Source organism: Amblyomma mixtum, chromosome 8 (assembly GCF_055824585.1).
Source record: "Amblyomma mixtum isolate Tamu chromosome 8, ASM5582458v1, whole genome shotgun sequence".
NCBI lineage: Eukaryota > Metazoa > Arthropoda > Arachnida > Ixodida > Ixodidae > Amblyomma > Amblyomma mixtum.
In genome coordinates this window covers 50,024,361-50,049,366 of record NC_143019.1, presented here as the reverse complement: position 1 = coordinate 50,049,366, position 25,006 = coordinate 50,024,361, and the positions used below count along the sequence as shown (strand labels likewise).

Genomic DNA, 25,006 nt, shown 5'->3' with positions numbered 1-25,006 from the left:
ACAAAAAAGGATCCATTCCTGAGCCATGTAGCTCTTGCTGTCCTGCGAGGGGAAAAACTTCCAGCAGGACCAGAAGGAAATCCATTCACAGCAAGGAGCAGCGAACTCAGCCTCCACGAAGGTTGCTTGCTATGGGGTTCCCGAGTTGTTATCCCAAAATCTTTGCAAGCCAAAATCCTAATGATACTTCATGCAGGGCATCCTGGCATTGAGAAAAGCAAGACAATTGCCAGAAGCCACATCTGGTGGCCGGGAATTGATGGAGACATCACTAAGAGTGTAAAGAGCTGTGAAACCTGCCAAGCTTACCTGCGTGCACCGCAACGCATTCAGCACACGCCATGGCCGTTTCCACAGAGGCCCTGGTCAAGACTTCACGTTGACTTTGGGGGCCCATTCATGGGTCATACATTCCTGGTCATTGTTGACGCCTATTCAAAGTGGGTCGAAGTTTTTCCAGTGACGTCAACATCACCGGATGCTGTTATCAATGCTTTGCGAACAACATTTGCGCAGCATGGACTGCCGGATCTCATAGTTTCCGACAATGGGCCTGCCTTTGCAAGTGAACAGTACTTGGAATTCTTGGCACGTAATGGAATACGTCGCATGCTTGTGCCTCCCTACCATCCAGCTTCGAATGGTGCGGCAGAGCGCGTCGTACAGACTGTCAAGAACAAGATCAAGAAGAGTGGATCTGGATCTTTCCAAACCCAGATTTCACGGTTCTTATTTCACTACAGAACCACGCCACATGAAGTCACAGGCAGAGCACCGTGTGAAATGCTCATGGGAAGGATGTTCAAGACACCTTTGGATGTTCTTCGCCCAAATCTACACACTTCAGTGCTGCTGAGACAGTTGAAGCAGAAACTACAGGCCGATAAAGGGTGTCGTTCTTCTCCATTGCCGAATGTGGGAGACAACGTACTCGCAAAGTACTTTCGTCGAGGACCACCGTGGGTACCCGCACGTGTCACGAGCACTACAGGTCAGTCAGCAGCTACAGTCTGTCTCAGGGACGGTACTCTCTGGCATAGGCACGGCGACCACCTACGTCCTCAAGTCGAAGAAATCGTTGAGCCTACCACTGAACTATGGAGGCCTGAACCTACTGGAACACAGGGCGTTTCCAGCCACCCATCAACAGAGTGTGACACCAGCTTGGCTGTTTCTGTGGACTCTGACCTCACCGTGAGTGCTACTAGTGGCACAGAAGAGACAACTGTGAACGTGACTGGTGGTACAGAAGAGACTGCTATGAACTCTCCCAAGTCAGCGTGCAGCACGCCTCAGTTGCGAAGAAGCACGAGAAGCCGCAAGCCAGTGCAGCGCTACTCTCCATAATGTTCTTCTCTTCTTGAACAAACTAATGGGGGAGGACTGTTACAGTTTCGTTTTCATGTTTGTGTTGTGGCGCCACCCGGTGCCGACGGTTTAGAACTTGCGAGGCAGCAAGGCAATAAAAAGGACACAGCTCTAGGAGCAGTTCGTTGCGCAGTGGAGCGCATGCATCATCGTCCGTTTCTTCGAGCCTAGCCGTTGACGGCGACCGCCGAGCCGGTCCGCCTCTCGGCATTGCTCGGTCCACCAACTCGTTACACATCTCTCTTAGGGCGCGCGAAAAACAAACATGTATGACTCTTGTACATTTTATTTACAGGTGTGTTGTTCCTGCCGGTGAAGGTTCCAGCTCACACGAAGTCTGTGCGGGATCCATCCATGACCCGTTTGTGTGCAATCTCTCTTCATGTGCTGCCCGCATGGAAATCGTCCAACTGGTGAGCACGCGCTTAGTGTGCGTGTAGTGGCAAGCATTAAGGAATAACATGTTTGCCTTTAGTAAGATTGCGTACGGCTAATGATATCTGATTGCATTTATATATAGTTTATTCAGCAAGCAAGAACAGTGTAAATAGAACCACGTATGAAAATAATGTAAATTAATCATGTCTGTACTTTTCAGGTGACAGCGGAGATAGGTGTGCGTGACACGCAGTGTTGTTCTGTGGTTTTGAATTTCTGTCAGTGACCACAATGTCAAGGTAGCCCCATTTCGATTGGTGCAAAATGCGAAAGCATGCATATACTAAAAAAACTCAAGGTAGTCATAAACAGTTAAACTTGTGCCCTTCCTTGCAGTGCATTCTGTAGCGGTTTTCTTGAGTATAAAGAGACTGTAGTAATTATTTCTGTGCATCAGTTTGGGAAATCTGCCATCAAGAACCTTTAGCTATATAGAAACAGTTTGTTTTGATACTAATGATTGGTTTTGCAGTGAGCGTATTTTACATTTGTACGTAAAACTAGACTATATTTTAACACGATGTCTAGCTCGGGAGATTTCAGTGCACAGCATTGATTAGTGTGCAGGTGATGGTGTGCATCTTATGCAGATGTGGCAGACCACCCTCACCATGGGGTCTCATGTGCTCAGGAGCCAGGATACCAGATTCATGTTTGGTCACCTCCCAGCTGGTCTGGTTACCCAGCTGGGTGGCCATACCGAGCTCCTGAGGTGTCTGCAAAGGCCATGGTACAGCATGATCAAGAGTTCTCTGCGAAGGTCACCACAGCTTGCATTGTGCAACCCAACATATTCATCCACACTCAGCTGCAGGACCATGACACCACTGGCAAGTGGTGGTAATAGCAGGAGCACCAACATCTACAACAAGGAGGAGGACACAGCACCATTTGGATTCTGCCTGACAGACCGGAAGTGCATGATCAGCAGCTGCGTGCGGGAATTGCACTCACTGCCACGGTTTTCACGTGTAGCTATGCCACAAGTAATCAGTGTACATTCGCTCCGCTTCAAGTTTGATGGCATACTGCTAGGAAGCCGGTGAAGTCTTCATCATTTTGGTGTTCTTCATTAAACTGGACCATATTGGTGGTATGCATGACAGTAGAAATCAGTTTTGTCTGGTGCTGCAGTTTTTTGTGTCAGGAAGTGTCCCAAGTAGGGGTGTGCGAATATTCAAAATTTTCTAATATAATTCGAATATTATATTTTTAGTATTCGTATTCGATTCGAAATCCAAGTATTCGTGTTGTCTCGAATATTCGACCCGACGCGAATATTCGTATCTAGCCGAATATTCATTGTGAGTACCGGCGTTCATTTCGGTCCGCAAGCCCTATCGACAAAGATATAACAACAAGGCGGCGCCCAGAGCAATGCGCATGGACCTCCAAAGGCCATGCCGTAGCTGACTGCGCTGGTGAGCTTCTTTGTGGCTATACCTACGAAGCTGGTGTAGTCAGAGCTGTGCACGAAGTACCTCGCAATACGTGCCAGTTGAGTGCCAAGTGAGAGGGCATTTTCTGTGGCTGGAGGAGTCGTTTCAGCAAGAAGGGAACTATTTCTGCCTGACCATGTGGAGCAGCCGGTTTTCCTTCACGACAACCTTTTATGTTCATCCCAGCAACGCGCGTTCGTGCTGATGGCAAGCTAGCCTTAATCAATGCTGTGTACCAGCCATCTTCTCTGATATTTCCACTCTTCTAAGAATAATGTTAGAAACTGATACTTTTTGTGCAGCCACACACACCTTTTGTGTTCATTTAATCATGGATAGTTGAACTGTGATGTTCTTCGGTGCTCAAATAAATGTTTTGTAGTGGTTAAATGAGTCTGTCCTTGATTATTCGATATTCGATTCGATATTCGGAGCCAAGTATTCGTATTCGATTCGTATTCGAATAATTTGATATTCGCACACCCCTAGTCCCAAGTGTTTTCAACCTACCGTCTGCCAACTTGCTGAGTGCGTGCTTCAACACATGCTTTGGTGATTGTGAAGAAGTGCTTTCCTTCACGTGGTGCCTCCCTATGTGTTCTGCTTGTACACAACGCACATTTTATTTGGGGCTTAAGTTCAGTGAAAGACAGGAAGCCACCAAAATGTTTTCCTTCTAGCACCAGGGTGTTCACTGCACATGCGTTCACCAGTGCTTTTCTGTTTGCTTTGGTGTTTGTTGAGAGCTAGCAGTCCACAACATCCTCAACATACAGCATGGTCGCTGTGTCTCTAGTCCTTTACAACATCTGTTCTTCAGGGTGCAACATGCCTTGTGTGGCACTCTTTGTGTGATAAGATCGCAACATGCTTTGTCTCATGGCATCTGGTTGCCTCTGTGTGCTTGCTTTCGACTGCCTCTTTCACATGCTGCTTGTAGTTATACAGCAGTGAACTATTTTTCCTGAAGGAAAAGTCACGTAATTGTTTCATGGTCATTTTCCCAGATGAAAATGCAAGGCCTGGCCAGCGTCTTCACACGTCTACCCATTCCCATCTTCTAGCTCAAATTTGTACCCGTGACTAAAACCTAGAAATTGTACATTAATTCAGTTGAAGGTAAATGGAGGCATAAATTATGCAGCTGGACGTAATTTGTGTTTCAATAATAAAGCTCCAAATGGCATTTTGTAGCTGGAAGGGCATGATCCGGTTCAATAATTCAACTGGAAATGGATCATAATAGTCGTAGTAGTAGTAATAAACTTTGTTGATCTTTCTGGGTTACTCAGGCGGTCTTCCCAGGTTTGGGATCTTTTTCTCTTTCCAGGATTTGCGGTCTGTGTTCTTTTTCTGTGCTGGGCCATCAACCTTGAATGCATGCATTGGAAGATCACTGCCCACCTGTCCTCCCAGTGAAACTTCGTTAGATCCCATTTTCATTGACATGTTCCCTTGCGTTTTGCTTCATGCAAATTGGGGATGCGGTTTGGTCATTTATGAAAAATCTTAGACAACCTGCTCACCCCCTGAACCCTTAGTGTGACTGGACCATATCAGTGTACGTGCTGCCATTTTTCTGTTTAGCAAAGGCGACTGCTGGCTACTTAAGTTTGCAAACTAGGCAACACTAATGTGCATGTACAGGGTCGTCCACTCTTAGTTGGAATGTGCTAGCGCATGGCCGTGCTCTTTGGAGGGTCACTGCGTCCGAAACGGCTGTGTATCGAAGCAAAGTGGCAGATGACGCGAAGCACCACGTCCAGGTACATCTTCTCCTGCGCCACTTGGCTGCTAAGAGCGACTGTGTCGCACGCGGTGGCCCTCTGAAGAGTGCAGCCATGCGCTAGCGCATTTTAACTAAGAGTGGACGACCCTGTACACCACTGTCAAACGGTTATGAAAGACGAGTCTGTCCCAAAAAAAATTCTTATCTTTGTAGACGAGACATATTCGTCAATGTGTATTGTTGCACTAGGTAATGATTCGCAGTTAGGCTGCATAATGAATTCTAGGATGTATGAAGTTCAGTGATGGAAATAAATTAATTTGCCAATAATGGCTTCCACAAACTTTTCACTCTGCATGTAAAAGACACCTCACCTTTTTTAAGCAAATTGCAACACCTAAGAGGCAATGCAACTTGTCTCGCTCCCCAAAAATGTAGGGGCACAATTAAGCTCAGCATTCATGGGTATCACACAACAGTGTTTATGGCTCCCTGCAGCGGTTTCTCTTCACATACACAGTCACTGTTCTTCATTCGTGTTCACACATTTATCAGAGTTGCCTCAACACAGGTTCCCAATTCTTGTCTTTGAACTCTTCCACACTGCAGTTCACCTACGTAATGTTATTGTAATTAGTTTCTCACTAATTGGCACATCTCTAGTTCACTGCAGTAATTACATTGCTAGGCTTCAAATTAAGCCAACAGCACCCACACATCACTCCCCCCCCCCCTTTGTACCTCAGCAAAGTCAATGTGCCTACACGGTCTAGTTGGTAGCGTGCCTGGCTGGCGATCCAGGGGTCAAGGCAGACAGAAATTTATTAATTTTCTGTACGTAAAATCTATTATTTTATAAAGTGAAGTAGTTTCAGACGTGTGCTGACGTTTGATTCAGATTACAAATCCTCTTTTCAATGACTTTCACTGCAGACATCCACGCGTGGAGCTTGTTTTTTGACGCAATGCCGGCTGGATAACACTGGGTTTTCTGCTGAATGGCAGCCTCTCTCCTTGACAGTGGTGTGTGCAGGCTTTCCGTACCTCTCTTTTCTGGTTCCACATGGCACCCAAGAACTTCTTAGCACTAATTGCGATGCCATCATATACAATACAGCACTAATGATATTACTTGGTGGTAGTGAGAAAAAAAAATTATTCTTATAGTGTGAAAAAAGAATAGCAGCCTGTTTCCACCTGACTTGGTTTGGTTTCATACTTCTGCTAGAACTTTAAGAGAAATTAGCCAGCAAAGCTGTACAAGACGGTAATTTTTCAGGGAGCTTAAATTTTATGCACAGGCACTTGCAATGATTGCAATTTCATTAACATTTTGCAACCTGTTCTATTATTATATTGGTGGTGAATTGCTCCTGTTCATTAATTTAACACTCTCCTCGTGGAAACTCTGAGTCAGACTTGCTTACCATTTTTCAAGCTATCTTAATCATGCTCAAAAAAACAATTTACCCTCCATGTTCACACACCACTAGGCATTTTAAGTGTTCTGTTTTTTTTTTTTTCATGCAGTGGAGTGTAATACATACATAGAGGGGAGAAATATCCAACCTGTCACTTACGCTCGAGCACCAGAGCCGATTTTAAACGCACATATCAGGCTTGCCCAAACAAACCGAAACCTCCTTTCCAAGGGGTGGAATCACAGGAGCGATGGGAGGCTTCTCTGCACAGCTCACAGGCAGAGCTTCAGCTTTGCATCATGGCCTGGGCCTTGAAGGTCGCCGCAGCCAAACAGTGCCTGGTCACCTAAAGTGGCCTGAGGGCCATCGTCGACCTCTTCAACACCCCTTCACTAACCCTCACCTGATCCACCACTGAAGTGGGACTAATAAAGTTATTACCAACCAAGGGCTGTAATAGTCTTCCTGCCAACGCACTTCACCATGGTAATTGTGAACTGCTTCTTTGAACAAATAATCTCTGAGCTGTACACAAGCTTTGTTCTCAGTACAGGTAGGCCCTTTGTTATTGGAATGTGGTAATCTACTGTTGCAGAGCAACTTCGATTAGTCCTCAGTGTCCTTTCAGACATTTGCCGACATTTCAGCACCTACATCTGGTATGGTGTCCTTCACTGAACTGTAGATGTCATATTTTGAGTGTACATAGAGGGTTGTCTATGTTTGTTCACAGTAAAGGAAGGTACTTTGAGAGTGAACGCATTTCATTGAGCATTACTCTCCTGCAGTGTGCAATAGTGGCATCACAGGGTCTTTATTGCATTAGTGTATGGTGTAAATGTTGCCTAACGGCATTGTGATCCACCCCTCAAAGAAAACCAACAATGGCCCTGATATGTATGTGGTCAGGAGTGTGCACAGAGGGAAAGACATGCACTTGCACATCAGGCTAGAAACATGACTGAGGCCTCTTGTAGATTGCTCGTGGAGTGCACAGGGTTTGCTAAAACCAATCCATATCATCCAGTGTTATCATGCTGCATTGAGACCTTTTGCTAGAATACCACTGCTTGTCTGTGATGCTGCCTCCCTCAAATACTGTGGGTCATGTTAGCCTTGCATTTCTTGCCCCATTTGTGTGTTATCTTGCTGCTGTGCATGCTTGTGCTTTTCTTGTTGTGTTGCTGTTCTTCCTTCTTAAATCACCGTTGTTTTTATTATCCTTCAGCTCCTTGACCTGACCCCGAGCCATGTTCAGGCTTAATATGACATGTGCACTAGATAATACGCGTGTATGTGCATGATATGATAATAACTTGCATGCACGTTAAAGAACTCCAGGTGGTCGAAATTTCCGGAGCCCTTCACAACGGCGTCTCTCATAGCCTGAGTCGCTTTGGGACGTTAAACCCCAATAAACCAAACCGATAACTTGCATGAAGCAAATAAAGCAAGTGTCTTGCACACTGCATTAGCTGTTTGTGATGTGGCATCACCCTCCACCTTCATTATCCCCCTCTATATTCGTCCCATTCCCCAATGTTGAGTAGCATATTAAGATATCTATTTCCAGCCGACTTCACCTCTCTTGACATCACACATTGCCCTCTTACAAGGAATCTTGCTGCATTGAAAGGAGCTGCCTGGTGCTGCTGTGGATGCATTACTGTTGTCCTACAGCAAAGGAATTGTAGGGATGGGCATGACAAATTTTGTTTCACCTCTCACATTTTGGTGCGTACTTGCATCACACGAGTGGTGTACCTGCCTATATGCCCTTGGTAAGTGCTGTGTGCTCATTGTTAGACAGAATTAACGAGATTGAGGGCCCTTTCAAACATTGAAATTAAATAGCATTATTGGGAGCCTTTCTTTATTTGAATAAAATAATGTACCTGCAACTCTACGCCATGCATTCGTGAGGTGCTTTTACATAAAGTCCGTGAAGTCTGCTTGCAGGCAGGCTTAGTTAATGTTCACAAAACAAAAGATGAGTGCCATGTCCTATTGAGATTAAGCGAAACGCCAACACTGTGAAATACATGCTTCTGTTGACAGTGGACTTTTAGCTGTGTCTGTTTTTCTTTAAGTACTGGTGGGAAACAATATCTCCCTATTTTGCTTTCGCATTTGACGCTTTTGATAATAAGACGTACGCGCTCATAGCGTTGCACTTGACGCGATTCGCAGTCGCGTTTCGTGCGCGGCCGCTTGCAAACGTAACCAAGGGTAGTGTTAAGTTCTATGCACCTGAAGAAGTGACACGGTGAGGTAAAGCTTTCCAACGCCACTGACGCGTTGAGGTTACGATCGAGAGCCAGCCTTTTCTCCGTCAATTCCTCTCCCCGTGACGCTGATCGCATCTCACAAGTACGGAGACGCGACACGCTACGCGATGGCTTCGGGCAATGAGCGTTCGCTTCATGCAGCACAATTACCGCTAAACAATTACCGCTAATTTCCGTGACGACCGGCCACAGGGTCTTTAGCGTCACATTCAGCACCATCACTGTGCGGCGAGTACGCCTAGACCGCCGCCGCAACGCATTTCACCGTCCATCTCTACGGCGCTACTTTTGCTAACTCACCTTCGCGCCGCAACTCGGCGGTTTTTTTTGTACTTGGCGCCAAGTAGCAGACGACACTTTATTTTTTGTCATACTTTTTTTTTATTCTTCAATGTCGTCATTCTATTCTGCTGTTACGCATTTTCGCACCGCCCCGATTCACACGTCACGGGTACGCCCCGCTCATGGCGGATTGGCGAATATCGAGAATCGGGCCCCTGGTTATGCCACAATATCATCATCATCACTATCGGCAGCAACATTTGTTACCACCTCTGTACAAAAAGGAGGTTGATTATCTATCTGTTGTAACTAGATGTGACATAAGTAGAAGTGACATAAGGTTAGAATTATAGGATTCAAATTGTATTTAAAAAATATGGCGAATTTATAGGCCAATTTATTACACCTCTAAATAAATATATAAAAAAAACGCCAAGCATGGTGGCAACCTGTTTCGAAAGGGACACCGCTATCATCCATCCATCCATCCATCCATCTGTTAGCCCTCGCTACTGTTCGCTACTCTCGCTGGCCTTGGTGGATGCAAAATGAGCTCCAGCACGTGTATCCAGCAACAACAACTCGTGAACAAACTCGAGGACTTCGAATTTCCGTACTGCGACGATGTCGCCAAATACGAGAAGATCGCCAAGATCGGCCAGGGAACGTTCGGAGAAGTGTTCAAGGCCGGACACAAGCAGACAAAGAAGCTGGTTGCCCTGAAGAAAGTGCTTATGGAAAACGAGAAAGAAGGGTTTCCCATCACAGCCCTGCGTGAGATTAAGATCCTGCAACTTCTAAAGCACGAAAACGTGGTCAACCTAATTGAGATCTGTCGCACCAAAGCAACATCCTTCAACCGATCCAAGGCTACCTTTTACCTTGTTTTTGACTTCTGTGAGCACGACTTGGCGGGCCTGCTGAGCAACATCAATGTCAAGTTTTCACTTGGCGAGATCAAGAAAGTCATGCAGCAGCTACTGAATGGCCTCTACTTCATTCACAGCAACAAGATTCTGCACCGTGACATGAAGGCGGCGAACATTCTCATCACCAAGGCGGGCGTGCTCAAGCTAGCAGACTTTGGCCTGGCGCGGGCCATTTCCCTCAGCAAAACGGGGCAGCCCAACCGGTACACCAACCGTGTGGTAACCCTCTGGTACCGGCCACCTGAACTCTTGCTGGGCGAGCGCAACTACGGACCCCCGGTGGATATGTGGGGTGCTGGCTGCATCATGGCTGAGATGTGGACCCGCTCACCCATCATGCAGGGCAACACCGAGCAGCACCAAATCAGCCTCATCAGCCAGCTATGTGGCTCGCTCACGCCTGATGTCTGGCCTGGGGTGGAGAAACTCGAGCTGTACGCCAAGCTCAATCTGCCCAAGGGCCAGAAGCGCAGGGTAAAGGAGCGGCTCAAGGCGTATGTGAAGGACCCATATGCACTGGACCTGCTGGACAAGTTGCTGCACCTGGATCCAAGTAAGCGGTTTGACAGTGACAACGCGCTCAACCATGACTTCTTCTGGACGGACCCCATGCCGTGTGACCTGGCCAAGATGCTGTCACAACATACACAGTCCATGTTTGAGTACCTGGCACCCCCGAGACGCCGAGTGATGCAGCAGCAGCCACCACAGGGACCACACCACCCGGCCAAGGCCCCCACTGATGGGCAGTACCATGACCGTGTCTTCTGACCCGAGCCCAGCTGCTGTGCTTGAGTGTGTCATCAATTGCAGTGACGTGCTAGAGCGCTGGTACTGCTGAGCATCCATCTGGTGTCTGCTGGTGTACTCGCAGTGCGCATGTATCTGTGCTGACTGTGATATTTGAAACTTGCAGACATCCACCATTGTTGGCTGCCCGTCAGCCTGAAATGTGACTGCCACATGTGCAGTTGCGATTCTCTCTGGACAAGGCACTGGGAGCACATGCCTTGCAATTTCAGCTGCCTCCAGGCTTTGGTACAATGTTTTTATCATTATTTATTTTTATCATTATCATCTTAACATTTTATCAAAGCCTAGAGGCAGCTGACAAGATTGCAAGGCATGCACTCATAGTGCTTTCAGGCTTCACACATGTAGTGCCTTGTCCAGAGAAAAGCATGACTACACATGTGGCTGTGTGCCATGTTCCTAATGATAAGAGTAAATAAAATAAAGGCTTTGATGAAATAAGTCTCAGGAAGCTGGCAAGAAGATAGGATGAGCCTGATATACAAAGGCAAAGGTGAAATAGATCACATTAAGTTCTATAAGCCTCTAACGGTGACATAAGTGTTGTATAGAATAGCACAAGCCATCAGAGATCAACTGCAAGGTTAGACTAAGGAGGTGGAGGTTTTGGAAGATCTGAAGTGTGGATTCAGACAAGGGCGTTGATTAGACTCCTACTTGTTTGCAGTCACCCAATGCATTGAAATTGCTGAAGTGAAGGATGGCCACTCTGGATGGTATAATTAGACATCAAACGGGCTTACGACAATGTACACCACGTCCTGTTATGGCAAATTTTGGAAAAAGAAGGTGTGGGCTGTGAAACAGTATGTTCATTAAAAGAAGTTTACAAGGAGAACAATGTAGCTGTGAATTGGCACGAAATGGAACGTGTAGAAAGAATATCTGTGAATTAAAAAGGGACTTTGGCACGGATGCCCTCTATCGCCTCCTATTTATGCTCTACATCAGGGAGAAGATAGAAACGAGAGGATTAGGGTTTACTGTGTCATGGCAGCGTAGGGGCCAAATGGAGACAAGTCACATACTGGCACTGATATATGCCGATGACATCGTTCTTCTAGCAGATGGCGCGAGATGCCTTCTAGACTTGGCAGACATTTGTGGATAAGAGGCGGAAGCTCTAGGACTGACACTTAACGCTGAAAAATCTGGATTCATGGTTTATAATGATGAGCCTGGTCAAATCATGATGCAAAACTTGCAATGGATGGCAGATGTTAAGGTGTACAAGTATCTGGATAAATGATGGCAGAGATTACATGCGAGATCAAAGGGAGGAAATCATAAAGCAAAAAGAAATGCAGCTGTCATGATGAATCGCGTGCACTGCGGATGTAATGAATATGAAGTTATTTGGGGAATCTGGAGAAAAGCGCAATGGTACCAGGCTTGACATTTGCAAACGCTGCGGTGTACTTGGGGTCTGCTACAAATTCAACACTTGAAATAGAGCAGCGAACAGTGGTAGGCTTGCATTGGGGGCACATGAAAACACTACTAATGAAGCATTCCAATGTGATGTGGGGTGGTCAATATTCGACGCTAGTGAGGCAAAAAGTAACGTGCAGTATGAAGAACGGTTGAGTCATGTGAATGAGAAACGAAGCGTGGCAGAAATTCTCAAGTACGTATACCGATGTAGTATCGATACTACAAGGAGACGATGAACTAGATGGCTTGCTTATAATTTCAAATCTCAAAGGGAAGAAACTGATACTAAGACAACCCTGAAACAGAAAGTACACGTGAAAGATATGAGAGTGCAAAACGGGGACACGGACGAGGAAGGGAACAGGACGAGCGCTGCACTTTCAACAGGATTTATTCAGGGAAGAACGTTTAAATAGCCTTTGCTCTTATCCATGCTCTTGATCGCAGACAATCGCCTCTCACAGATCTGTGAGAGGCGATTGTCTGCGATCAAGAGCATGGATAAGAGCAAAGGCTATTTAAACGTTCTTCCCTGAATAAATCCTGTTGAAAGTGCAGTGCTCGTCCTGTTCCCTTCCTCGTCCGTGTCCCCGTTTTGCGCTCTCATGTCTTTCACGAATATGCACCAACAAGCCCAGTTTCAAGTACTTCTTAGTCACAGAAAGTACAGTCCTCAGAAAATACTCACTGGCAAAAGAAAATTCTGGACAAGCTGGACAAGATTAAAAAGGACAGTTCCAAAGGGAGTGGTTTACTTTTCTGAAGCTAGGGCTGGTGCTTGAGGACAAGATGATACCAACAAAAATTTGACACCATGGGCAGTGTTTTGCTGTTGCTGCATGCGAGGTAGGTAAACAACTTTATTGATTCATGAGAGAAACTAGTGAGGGGTGTGGGGAGAGGAAGCAGGACGACGAGGAGCTGCTGTAGATGGCTGGGTACTTCTCTGCTTCTGCGACCCTTGCCACAGGGGCTTGGGTTCGTTAGGGCAATTCAGAAAGATAATGGCAGCTGTGGTGCTAGGACAGAAGTGGAAGTGAAGAGATGTTCACCGTTGGTTATGATGATGACAAGGAAAAGGGACTGTGGCCGTTTGAAGTCTGTGCCACAAAATCGGGTCGCTTTTGGGAAGAGATTTATGCGGTGAAGGCTACATTAGGCGAGAATTAGTATGAAACAGGGCGAGGCCGTAGTAATTGAGAGCCCTTGCACTGCGAGACGTCTGGTTGACTAGTGCTCTGGCTTGCGTGTGAGCGGCCCTGCTACCTGAGTGTTGTTCGCTTTGTGCAGAGGCCCAGAAGTAGGTGATGAGGCGATTAGGAGGGGTGATGATTCTAGGACTTTAGCAGCCAAGGAGTGGATTTTGCGATTGACATGATTAGTAATTGATGTTCTGGAATCTGAGGAAATATACTTAGAAGAGGAGCGTGCGTTCCCTACGGCATTTGCTGCCTCTTCTGCTTCCAGAAAATCTGTCAAATTTGGAATAGACACACCGACAATTGGGTTTTGGAATCTGTCTATGGCGACTAATGTGAAAGCTGGTCGGTTTGAATATTTGGATGAATCTACATAAACTGCCGGAGTATGAGGAGGATTGTTCTTGTGGCTCTAGCTTTCAGCCTCTCTCGATCAAGCTCCTGGCGGGTGTTTTTGGGATGTCGTGGGATGTAGAGATTATTACTGATAGCAGTGGGAGGAGTGGGTGTGGCCATTGTATGGTTGGGGAGGTTTATTCAGAGTCTTTGATGGAGTATCTGGCCTTTTTCGGTATGTGAGAGCCTATACGGTATTGAAAGATATAACTGAATTGCACTGACAGACAGGATGGGAGAGAAGAATCCATGTGCATGTGTTTGTGTTCCTCTCTTCTGTCCTGTCTGTTAGCACTGTTCAGTCATTTCCATCAACATGCAACAACCAGCCCTGTTTTTGGATGGTATTGACCTACGAGGTGCACGTCAACCAGCTCTCGCAGGGTGTTGTGCACCCCTAGTTAAGGAGTTTCTCCATGATCATTCATTTAGAGAAAAACCAGTTTTGTAGGCTGTGTGGATGAGCCTGTTGAGTTTTTCGATCTCCGTGGGTGTGAGGTACAGTTAAAGGATGGAGTAGGTGATTCTGCATAGGCACAATGCCTGAATGAGGCGACGTGTACCTGCTTCCCTCATTCTGCGATGGTGATTGGAGATGCACTTAGTGAAAGTGAAGCAGTGTTGTGAATCACAGCATGGATTAGTTTTAATGTCTCAGCATTGGAGCCGTTGTCAGAAATATTGAGACGTCGAATTTTTTTTTTTCTATATTGAACACATAAATGATACATAAAAATTGATGGGCCCTAGTCGGGCACGCGTGGCAGTGCAGTTGCAGACTTGAAAGCCAAACAGTGCAAATGCATGCCAGTCATACCACGAACAAAGCAAATAAGAAACACTGCTTGTAGCTACTACATATTACAAAGAACAGCGTGCACTGCAAAAACATGTTCCTCCGAGATTCTCACCCTGAGACGTGGCTTCATCACTGCTACATGCACATCGTGCGCACAGGAGACTCTGCCGACTCAGCGGACGGCATTGTTATGAATGGCAAGCAGACCTCCACAGTGCTGAGTTCGTGCAGACTTTCTCTCCTGTTTTAACCGGTCAACGAAACGCTTGCTTTACTTTCAAAAGACCGTCCTAAACTACCTTTTCAATTACTGCAATAGCTGCTTAAAAAAGTCACAACACTGCTGAAATATTTGAGGGTCTATTTCTTGTCATCATTGGCCCTGACTGGACGAGAGAACTCTACCTTTCACAGTGCTGCAAATGACTTGTGAGATGAAGTATAGTATTCTGCTTACCTAGTGTAATATCTTCCAGTTCTGCAATTTGCGTTTCAGTTGATGCTTATAGTACAGCTTTGATCAAAAGTTCCCAGGCCATAGGGTCTGCTTTTCAGCGACATATCCTGCCACTTATGATAGCTGCAAAGCTATCAAGGTTCTCGGAGGTGTAAGCGATATTTGTCCTTTCCTATGTAGAGATTTTGGGCTTCGCGGGGGTGTCGTAACAGAACTTTTGGCTGCCCCTGTACGTGGAAGATGACAACACGAAAGTAGAAAATGTAGGAATACAGCTAGCGTTATAAAAAAAAAAACGAACAAATTAAACAGTTCTTTTGTGCGAAATGGAGCAGCAAACTTTTGTACACAGTTAAGTGAGTTCCTTCGCAGTATTTTGGAATTTTGGAGCAAGTAATGCAGGCCTTCCAGTCGCTTTACGGGCTTTGTTATATCCAATACTAGCGAAACGCTTCCTAAGTCATATCGTATACCTATCAAATGCGATTGGAGAGACTTTTTTATAACTGCGCCAGAACTCTGACTTCTTTTCAAGGCATGCACTACGGCATCAGCATTACCGCTTCGGCGTAGGCACTGCTATAGTGAACTAGATCTAGTTCACTATAACACTGCTATGCATTAGCTATGTCACGGCCAGAATGATGCGGCAACAGCGCCTTGAATTCGCATCATTTCCAGTCCACGCCAGTTCCTCGGCGTCCAGTTTGAGCTTTTCTTCTGGAAGGGGAGGGGACGAAAAAGTTCACAGAAACATTACGAGTTGGCTGTGTGCTGTGGCATTAGAAGCTGCTGACACCTTTTCATCAAGTTTTGTGCCATTCTTTCATGGCACAAAACTTCTTTCAGACATCTCTTCGGGTCATCTAGCTGGTGTTTAGATCATGTTTTGCTTAAGGTATCCATACGTGGTGACACGGACGTAATGAAGATACATTGAAACGTATATTTGCCACTTCCGGCCTCGTGACGTCACTTCTATACGTGGAAATTATGTTATTGATGGCGTATATTTTCCCAATGAAGCTTCTAATGTCATCGCATTGAAAAGAGAAATTACCGCGCCAAACAAAAACAAGGTGCCAACCTGAATGTTGGTCTGCGCATTACTTCCAATAAATTGCAAAACGCACGCATCACACCGAGCAGTGATTAAGTGATTGTCGACGTTATTTTGCGAGCAGGTGGGGGGGGGGGCAGGGGGGTATTCCTTTGGTACGTCCCTGGCAACTCCGCCTAGTTCTCTATACGGCAGAAAGGGCAGCAAAGTCGCACGGGGAGAGGAGACCGGGAGAACAGTGTGAGGACAGACCCCGCAGTGAGCGAGGTGCTTACTTATCATGGTGATCCAGAAGCCCAACAGGCAGAACAGCATCACCACTGCCACGATGAACAGCACCGCTTGTAAAACAAAGCCTTTCATCCACCTGGGCACCAAGGAGAAAACAGCGCAGCGTGTTAACACAACGTCAGAGCTGACGTTCGCAAGAAAAAAACCGTGTGCGTTGACACACTAAATAAGGATTGATCGGAGATGGTTTGGTTTGGTTTATTGGGGTTTAGTGTCCCGAAGCGACTCAGGCTATGAGGGACGCCGTAGTGAAGGACTTCAGAAATTTTGGAAAAAATTACGAATCCTGGCAGGTGGTGACCAGAGAGCAACCTAGGACAGGTGCCCAGGTAGCACCGAACATTAGAATAGTGTTATAAAAATGTTATGAAGGTTGGAGTAATGTTACTTGTTGCACTGTAACTTTACAGTAACATTAAAAATTAACATATAACATAACTTACATAGGAAACGTTAGTTTCACGTTATAAACAAACATTGTTTTAATATAATCTTCTATATTTTATTAAAATGTTAGAGTCGCAACTATAAAACAACATTGCAAATATATTTCGAGCACGGATTTCCAGACATTTTTTCACTGTTCTTAGAGTAAAGATGTTTTTCAACTAACAGTACCTTGTAACCACATCTTTTAGATAGTACTCGCCATAGATTACATGAAGAGCCCCATTATTTTGTCACAAAACTTTATTTATTACCCATTCCCCACTGTCACTCATGGGACATCCCGTAGTATATAGCGAGTATATAAGCTCGACGGCATGGTGTCCATTTGGAGGTAAGTGAATACGAGTTCCATGTTGTGCTGTAGTGTAGTGGAGCTAGGTGTCACTCTTGTTGTTGGTTCTTGCAAAGTGTTGTAAGTTGTGTACCGTCACCACTGGCAGGCCTGCATGCCTGTGCGGGGCTGCTTTATCATTTTCGAGAAAGTTCCATTTATGTTGTTTCCATGTTTCATGAATGTCTGGGGAAGGTTATTCGAACATTTATATGTAACATTACAAAAACATTAGAAAAAAAGGACATTAAGTACATTGAAATAACATTTCAGCATAACAAAAACGTAACATTATCGTTATTTTCGGTGCTATCTGGGTGGGTTATCACGGTCGCGTGCGTGACCTTGCGGCGTCATCACAACCTGCCCACCGGATGGTGAGCAAACTGCACGCAATGGCAGGTAGTAGATAAATTAACGATCGGTCGCTCGGAAAGAGCAAGCTGGGCCGCACAAGACCCACCGCTGGGAGCACCTGCCGTCGCAGAGCAGTGGCGCATCGCTTAACCGCTGCACCACTGCGCCAGGAGGGATATGAGGACTCCCAGGGATATATGAATGTAGAGAATGACCTCCTGCATATATTGGAATTAAGCCATTACGCTGTCTCGTCATACCTTAAGGCGGAGCTAAAGTGACACCTCCATTTTTTTTCGACCATGGAGGGTTGCGCGAGGCCTAGCAGAATCTTGTGCTCTGGGTTGGCCACAGGGTGGACCATCATGGGTGGATAGGGTGACCCATGGCCGATTTTTCTCTCACAACGCCGACGATGACGACGTCATTACGTATACCAACGACAACATAGCAGGCGTTTATAGTGTGTCGTCTATGTGCGCGCCTTCAAAACGCGTACCGAGCATCCACCATGTCTTCGAGTTTACTCGTACGTACTACACCAAACGAATATATGTCAGTCGCCCGCTGCCCTCATGGGATTCAGAGCCCAGAAAGCGGGTCTTGGGACCCGGTTCTGGTCAACTACATATGGCCAGAAGTACGATCGGACCGATACAAACAATGTGAGGATCTAAACCATATTATTTGGGAATATGAGAAGGGTCCAGGAAGTATAGCGGGGATAACAACCAATACTGCATGGGAGTCCCATCTGCAAGACACAGAATAGGAGAACCAATTCAAAGCAGTCCGACTGGCTGACGATGTCGCCAGGAATCAAGAGCTGGCCTGCACCTAAACTGACCGCTCGAACCCTGGGGCCCTGCCCCGAGGTTTAGGCGCGGTCTATTCTGTTGGACAAGTAAAGTTTACTCTCTCTTGGTGGAATAATTTCACATAGGACAGGGAGACATTGATTCAGAAATTACCTCTCCTTTCTAGGTGCTGAAACGGACCGTTGTTAGGAGGCCTTGCGTTTGCGACTTCATCGCGAGTACCCATTTTGGCTGGCTTCGATAAAAAAAACTCACTGGCCAGAGCATTTATTCACATGACAGGAGTGTCTTGGGGAGGACGTGTGCGCCAGACCAAAGGGTTTGATAGTGGCCGCGTTCTAGTCGATGTAAACTGTTTTGCGCTTTCCTTCCACCACGGTACCGTCGAACACACCAAGCACACTGACAAACTGTTTTAACCATGCTTCGAGAACAAACGAAAATGCACATGGGACGAGGGAAGCAGCGATCGAGAAGGTTGGAGAAGGGGGAACTGCAATTTGCCCCATATCGAAGCGTTACGAACTCACATACTCAACGCGAAATGGATTCATTGTAGGTTCATTTTATCCCGCTGTGGGAGAATTTTTGCAGAGAAAAAACGAGACACAAAATATATGGGTTTCAATGGGAGCTTCTAGGAGAAATAGCCAATTCTTTCGTTATACAAACTATTTCGTTTTAAGCCTTTTCGTTATAGCGAGGTTCGACTGTATATGAACAAGCGAAGCGTGGCGCTGGTCTATACGCGCACACCCCTCACCCCTGAACAAACATGGAAGCTAGAAAATAAGAATGGGGAGATGGAAAAGGAAACTTACGGTTCTCTCTTCATTTGAACTGAAAAATAAAATGACGTTTTCTATAGGGAACAAGGCACCGCTGAAGCATATTTTCACATTGCTAGACTTTGGAGGCATTCATATCTGTAAGCATGAAAGCATGTGCACAGCAATTATTCGAAATAGTATGACAAGAGGGTACAAATTCGTCACGGCAGAGCGGAGGGTGGGCGACCCAAAGCTATTGCTTTGCATTTCAATGCGATCGCAATAGGGTTCACCCTGATTGGCTAAGAGGCCACGGGGCCTTATGACAACATCACAACCTGCCCCCCGTGGCAGCTGGAAAGCAATGATTAGCCGAGAGATGTCACGTGACCTCTTGACGTCATAACTACCTGCCCACTTGGTTATACCGGGCGTTTCAGCGAACACTCAAAAATTTTCGAAGATAGGCTTTTTGGAGTATATGGCTTTTGGCTTTTACGGCATAGTATTTTATGGGTTTTGCGGCATAGTATTACCAGTGTTGGCGGACACCGGAAAACCAGTGATTCGTCTTAAGTAGTAATCTGGTCAACTAATTTTTAATAATTAACTTTTTAACTAGTAGAGTTAAGCGCCTAGTTGCAATTTGAGATTTGTAGCCAGTGGTTAGTAAAAGCCATATCAGTTTTTAGAATTTTGAAAACGCGATTACCCTTGGCGCTGTGGCTCGACAAAATTTGGCTTTTTAGACTAGTTGCGTGCAGTGGAGGGGTTGCTTTGCCTGCATGTTTTCGAAAGCGCATGCATTTTCGCACGATGCAGCCAGATTTTGTCGAGCCACAGCGGCGAGAGCAATCTCGTTTTCAAAATTATAAAACTAATTTGGCTATTACTAACGACCGGCTACAAATCTCTAATTGCAGCCAGTTGTCTATCGGTGAGAGTTAAAAAGTTAGTTATCAGAAATTAGTTAACCAGCTTACTAAAGAGAATTCACCGGCTTTCCGGTGTCCGCCAACACTGGCAATACTATGCCGCAAACGCCATATTTTTACCCCAAAAAGTCTGTATTTAAAATTGTTGAAAGTCTTCCCTGAAACACCTGGTATACTATGCAAATGTCAGCATCGTCACAGCATAGCTGATCCTTGCTACTGCAGCTAGCAATCCGAATATGGCGGGTGGTTGATAGATAAACAATAGCAGAGGAACTAACGTGAACGCACTCACAAGTTGCAACAGAAGCTGCGACAAATATGAAATCTTAATGCTATATAACATTCCACTCGTGAGGTGACTTAGCATCCCCGTAGTTTGTGTAAACAGAGATACTACGTTCTTCACATTATAGCCGGAGGACCATGTAGACACGTTCAGAGGACCGTAGCCTGAACACAAATGTCCCACACAAACCTTCAATACATTTCAGTGTAATATGCTTAAAGAATGCGCTCTGCTAAATTTCTCATCAGTTGTAAGTCAGTACAATGCGATTACTCTTCAGATTTTTTTTTGTCATTCTCAAAGAGCCTCAGATGGTTCTAGAGCTCTATATACTTACTCTCAAGGAGCTGTGGCACTACTTGTGCTGCGGCAAGACGAGAGAATAGAAAGTTTAACACTGAAGCAAATAAAACGTTAAGAGAGCACTGCGGCACCCGCACTGGCAAAATGCGTAAGCATGACGTCACACAAAGACGTCGACGTAAAATTTCCACACGTTTCACGTCAACTGAGACGGGTGACCGTAAGTCCAGACCCCCAAACCGGAAGTCGATCACTTATAGATCACTTATCGATCAGTTATCGATCAATTATCGGTACCACAATTAACTGTCTTACGTAATCAAGTTCCATCAATAATTGCCCATCTCTGAACTTAGCGCATGACAGCCTTAGCCGCTTATGCGCCATTAAACCCAACCCAACCCAACACACAACACAGCAACTTCCCATCGGAGTTTTCAAACTTCGTGCCATGTTTCGTTTTCAAATTTGGCGCCACTCGTTGGCTCCGCCCACACTTCCGGTCATGTGGTGCTCAATTTCCGGCGCTTTTCAATTTTGGCGCCACTTTTGCTCCGGCCCCGCCCATTTTTTGGACATTTTTTGCTCTAAATTTGACGAAACTTGAAGCGCTTGAAGATACGGACAATAGCGCCCGCGTTGTCTACTTCATATCTGTCGGTTTTCAAGCTCTGCAAGTTTCGTCACTTTGAACAACTTTAGTTTAAGTTAACAATGCGTCAACGAGAATTTTTTGACAGCGGATAAAAAAAAATGAGTTTCATGAGCTAGTGGGTGTAATATACAAGTTTCTATCTCCACAACGTAAAGCGATTAAGTTTGCCGTAAGTGCCGACATGCATGCATGGAACTATTGTACGGCGGGTGGTCAGCGATTTTCACACGACGACCCGCACTCGACGCCCAGCGTTAAAATAAAAAAAAAATTAAACGCCCGCCGCCACCGATCTGGACCTGGCGATATGACCGCCATGGCCGACGAGCTATGCACCGATTTCGACACGGAAATGTGGTTGACGTGAAAATTAACACTTAATCAAGCACAGAATGGCGATTTGCTTAGAGAACCCGACTTAAACTGGGGTTTAAACTGCTGCGTCTCCTTCCTGAAGAGAAAGGTGTCGAAGAAAGACGCGCAGCTGGCAGGGGCGTAGCCAGGGGGGTATTTCGATGTCAGAACCCCCCCCCCCCCCCCTCCCCGCCTTTTCTACGCCATCGCACGACGTATGGCACTCCTTTTAATTGAAGACCCAGTTCGCCCCAATTAAACATACGTTTTCATGTCAGCCCAATTTTTTATCCTCTGCAATGCTCTCAAATGATCATAACTACAGCGAAAATAATAAGTGCTTTTTTTTACGCGCCTCTGCGGTCGGGCGCAGACTCTGACAGTTTTGACAAAGTTTTGACAAATTTCGTTCGCAGTTGCTGACTTTGTCGTAGAGCAGAAGCTTTTTTTTGTGTTGTTGTATAGTATGCGAAAATATTGTAAATATCCGCGATTTTTCACACGAATGTTTTTTTTTTTTACGAGAAAATAAATGTCCTTAACGAAGCAATTCCTCGGAGTCCTGTGTGCACTTGTATTTTTATGAGGAATAACGTCCTCATTTCTTTAAAGTACATCACGCTGGCTTAAACAAGCTCCTTTAAGAAATCAAGTGTTTTATTCAACCAAAAGCTTTACCGTCGATTGTTCCTGCCCGCAATTATCTCTCAGTCATACCTGTTGAAAGGGAAATTTTTAACGGACGTCTCACGTGAAAGCAAGCCGTGAGGGCAAAACTTTATGCGATGACACGTGAATAATTGATCCGTTCGGCGTGGAAAATTTAAGTTGCTACTTACGAGGCAGTTGCTCTGCTTGAACTAGAACGGGAGACGAAACGATGAAGGAAGAAATGCCATCATCCGATAGCGCAAGCTAGCGCCTCTAGGCTGCATTTTTTTCTCGCAACATGCGGCGGCTCAACGGACGCAAAAGCCTTGAATCGCAACTCTGTTATCTTGGCTGTGATGCCGTCGGACATCACACGTCTTAAGCTCTAAACACGAATTAGCCTGTGTGGTAGTAAAAAGGGGGTGATATACGGAATACATGGTCATAGAAAAAAAAACTTCCTCTTCAAAACATGCGAAGTACTAGCAGATTTTAATCGAGGTGGTTATCTCCTCTAGTTGCTAACCTCAAAACCCATCGCTAACTGCATGCATCCATAGCTCCTGTAGTTTGCTCTGTGAAGATGCCTGCGTTGCCAAAAGTGAGCATTCCGTATATGTAGTGATCGAAGTCTTCCCCGGTGCTTGGGCAGCACACAATTAAGCTTGCCCCTAAATCGAAGTGCGCTGGAGGGAGTTGACTCACTTTTTACTTCCATGTAAGCTAATTCGTGCTTAGAGTGTAGTATGACTTCACAGAGCGAAAATAAGTCTTCGTGCCGAAACGTTGGCTAGTGGACTGAGGGTCTCCCTCGACACTTGTTCACTTTGTTTTCGGCTGTCACAGAGCGAAACGTGACGTCATATGCACATACTACATAGTGATTGACCTCTCCAGACAGTGCTGTCGCGCATGTCCGCTTTTCAAGACAATTATGGTCCCCTGTGGGAACGGGCAAACGGGCATGCGCCTCACCCAGTGGTGCATTTCTATGACTACATGTTTTCGACTTTGTTTCATAAGGACGCTTTCGACCTGTAGGTAGGTTTTCATTCAAGCACTAGCGAAGAAGCGTTACCTATTTTAGCTGACTAATGTGAATTCTGGCGCTGAAGCTAAGGTTCGGAAGATAATGCCCGAAACGAGTCAGATGCGAAAATTTCTACTCACCGGTCGTTAATGTTGTCGCTGTTGTTGCTGTGAGGAGAATGAGGAGTTTTGCGCATCAGTGAAAAGCACGCTGCTAAGAACCTTACGACGCACTACACATTCAGTTTAAACCCACGTGACATCCTTCCAAAAGCCTCTGCGAACAGCGCGTGGTTAAGTAATATATTAACGCGATATCATTTAGGTTGTCGTCTCACTAAAGGTTTCCGGCTTCGCTGTCACGAAATTTCATGATTAGGCGAGAGAGTTCAGCTTCCCATGTGACGTCATCACAACTTCCTGTCCACCTTTGCAGCTGACAGCCTGCCCACTGGTGGTGGTACACTCTGAACAGGAATATATGGGTGTAAGCTGTCTTCAAGCGCACATCCTAGAGGGCAGCTTATTTTACTCTCTTCTGCTTAGAGTGTAGTTAATGATTGATCGAGAGAGGTCATGTGACCTTGCGACGTCATCGCAAGCTGGCTATCATGGCATGTGGCAGCCTGCCCAACGGGTTCGGCGAAGGAGCTTTTCAGAGCGCCCTCGCACGCGCGGACGGACCGGGCTGGTAAGGCCGATTCACACGACGTACCGTTCGTCCGCGGCCCGCGCAGTACGTGTGCATACGTCAGCACTTTGAGAGGCGCGCTAGATGCATGGATGGATGGCGGCCGACAGCGCGCCTCTCAAAGTGCTGACGTATGCACACGTACTGCGCGGGCCGCGGACGAACGGTCCGTCGTGTGAATCGGCCTTAAGTCGCATCTTTGTAGCTGAGGTTATAACGGTGAGCGCCGTTTTCTTGCTGGTGCTGGATTTGCTGTCGAGCGAGTTGGAGGGCGGCCCATCGTGACCAATGAATTGGTCAGATCCCGCAGCAGAGGGTTAGCACTATCTGGAAGCAGCATAGCGTCCAGTATGGTCGTGGCTTCAGCTTATTGGCTTATTGGGGTTTAACATCCCAAAGCAACTCAGGCTATGAGGGACGCCGTAGTGAAGGGCTGCGACCATGTATGCCCAAAACGAAACAGAGTGAAGCACCTCGTTTCTTGGATCGCAGTGTTATATGCGAAGGTGACGTAAGGGAGTATAGCGTCCCAGTTCCGATTGTCCACGTCGACATACGTTATGATTTCAATGTCGGCGATCGTCTTGATGAGCCGTTTGGTGAGACCGTTCGTTTGATAGTGGCCTGTGCCGATCAGTCGCATAACCTCCTAAGTGTCGAAGTGAACTCTCTTCCCTTGTCACTTAAAACGTTCGTGGATGCACCATGACGAAGCATAGTGTTTTGAAATAAGAAGGTCGCAATTTTAGCAGCGGTGCCACGGGGAAGAGTCTTGGACTCACAGTATCGGCCGAGATAACCGGTTGCGACCATAGTGTAGCAGTTACCTCGCGAGAGCTTCGGAAATACGCCGGGCAAGTCAGTACCGACTTGTGGAGGATCAATAGGCTCAATGGGATCAATAGATGTTGGTCGGCGACGTCTTGCGATGTTGCACTCGCGGAAAGTTCTGACGTAACGCTTCATAACTGCAGGAAGCCTGGGCCAGTAGTACTTTTGGCGCATTCGTGCCAACGTTCGCGAAAAACTC

General features: G+C 46.1%; 1 protein-coding gene and 1 pseudogene across 3 annotated transcripts in view; one reads left to right on the top strand and one right to left on the bottom strand.

The window, feature by feature from the left end:
- Nucleotides 1-19,176, bottom strand: part of LOC149332357 (uncharacterized) — a 63,605-nt gene extending 44,429 nt beyond the window's left edge. For all 3 annotated transcript variants that reach the window (XM_089557264.1, XM_089557266.1, XM_089557265.1), the window contains exons 1-2: nt 19,121-19,176; nt 16,328-16,419 (exon numbers count right to left, since the gene is read on the bottom strand). In XM_089557264.1, the coding sequence (XP_089413390.1) occupies nt 16,328-16,419; nt 19,121-19,134 (106 nt within the window). In that variant the 5' untranslated portion in view covers nt 19,135-19,176. The remainder of the gene's footprint in view (nt 1-16,327; nt 16,420-19,120) is intronic.
- LOC149332358 (cyclin-dependent kinase 9 pseudogene) lies at nt 9,430-11,622 on the top strand (annotated as a pseudogene).
- Nucleotides 19,177-25,006: the final 5,830 nt, after the last annotated feature.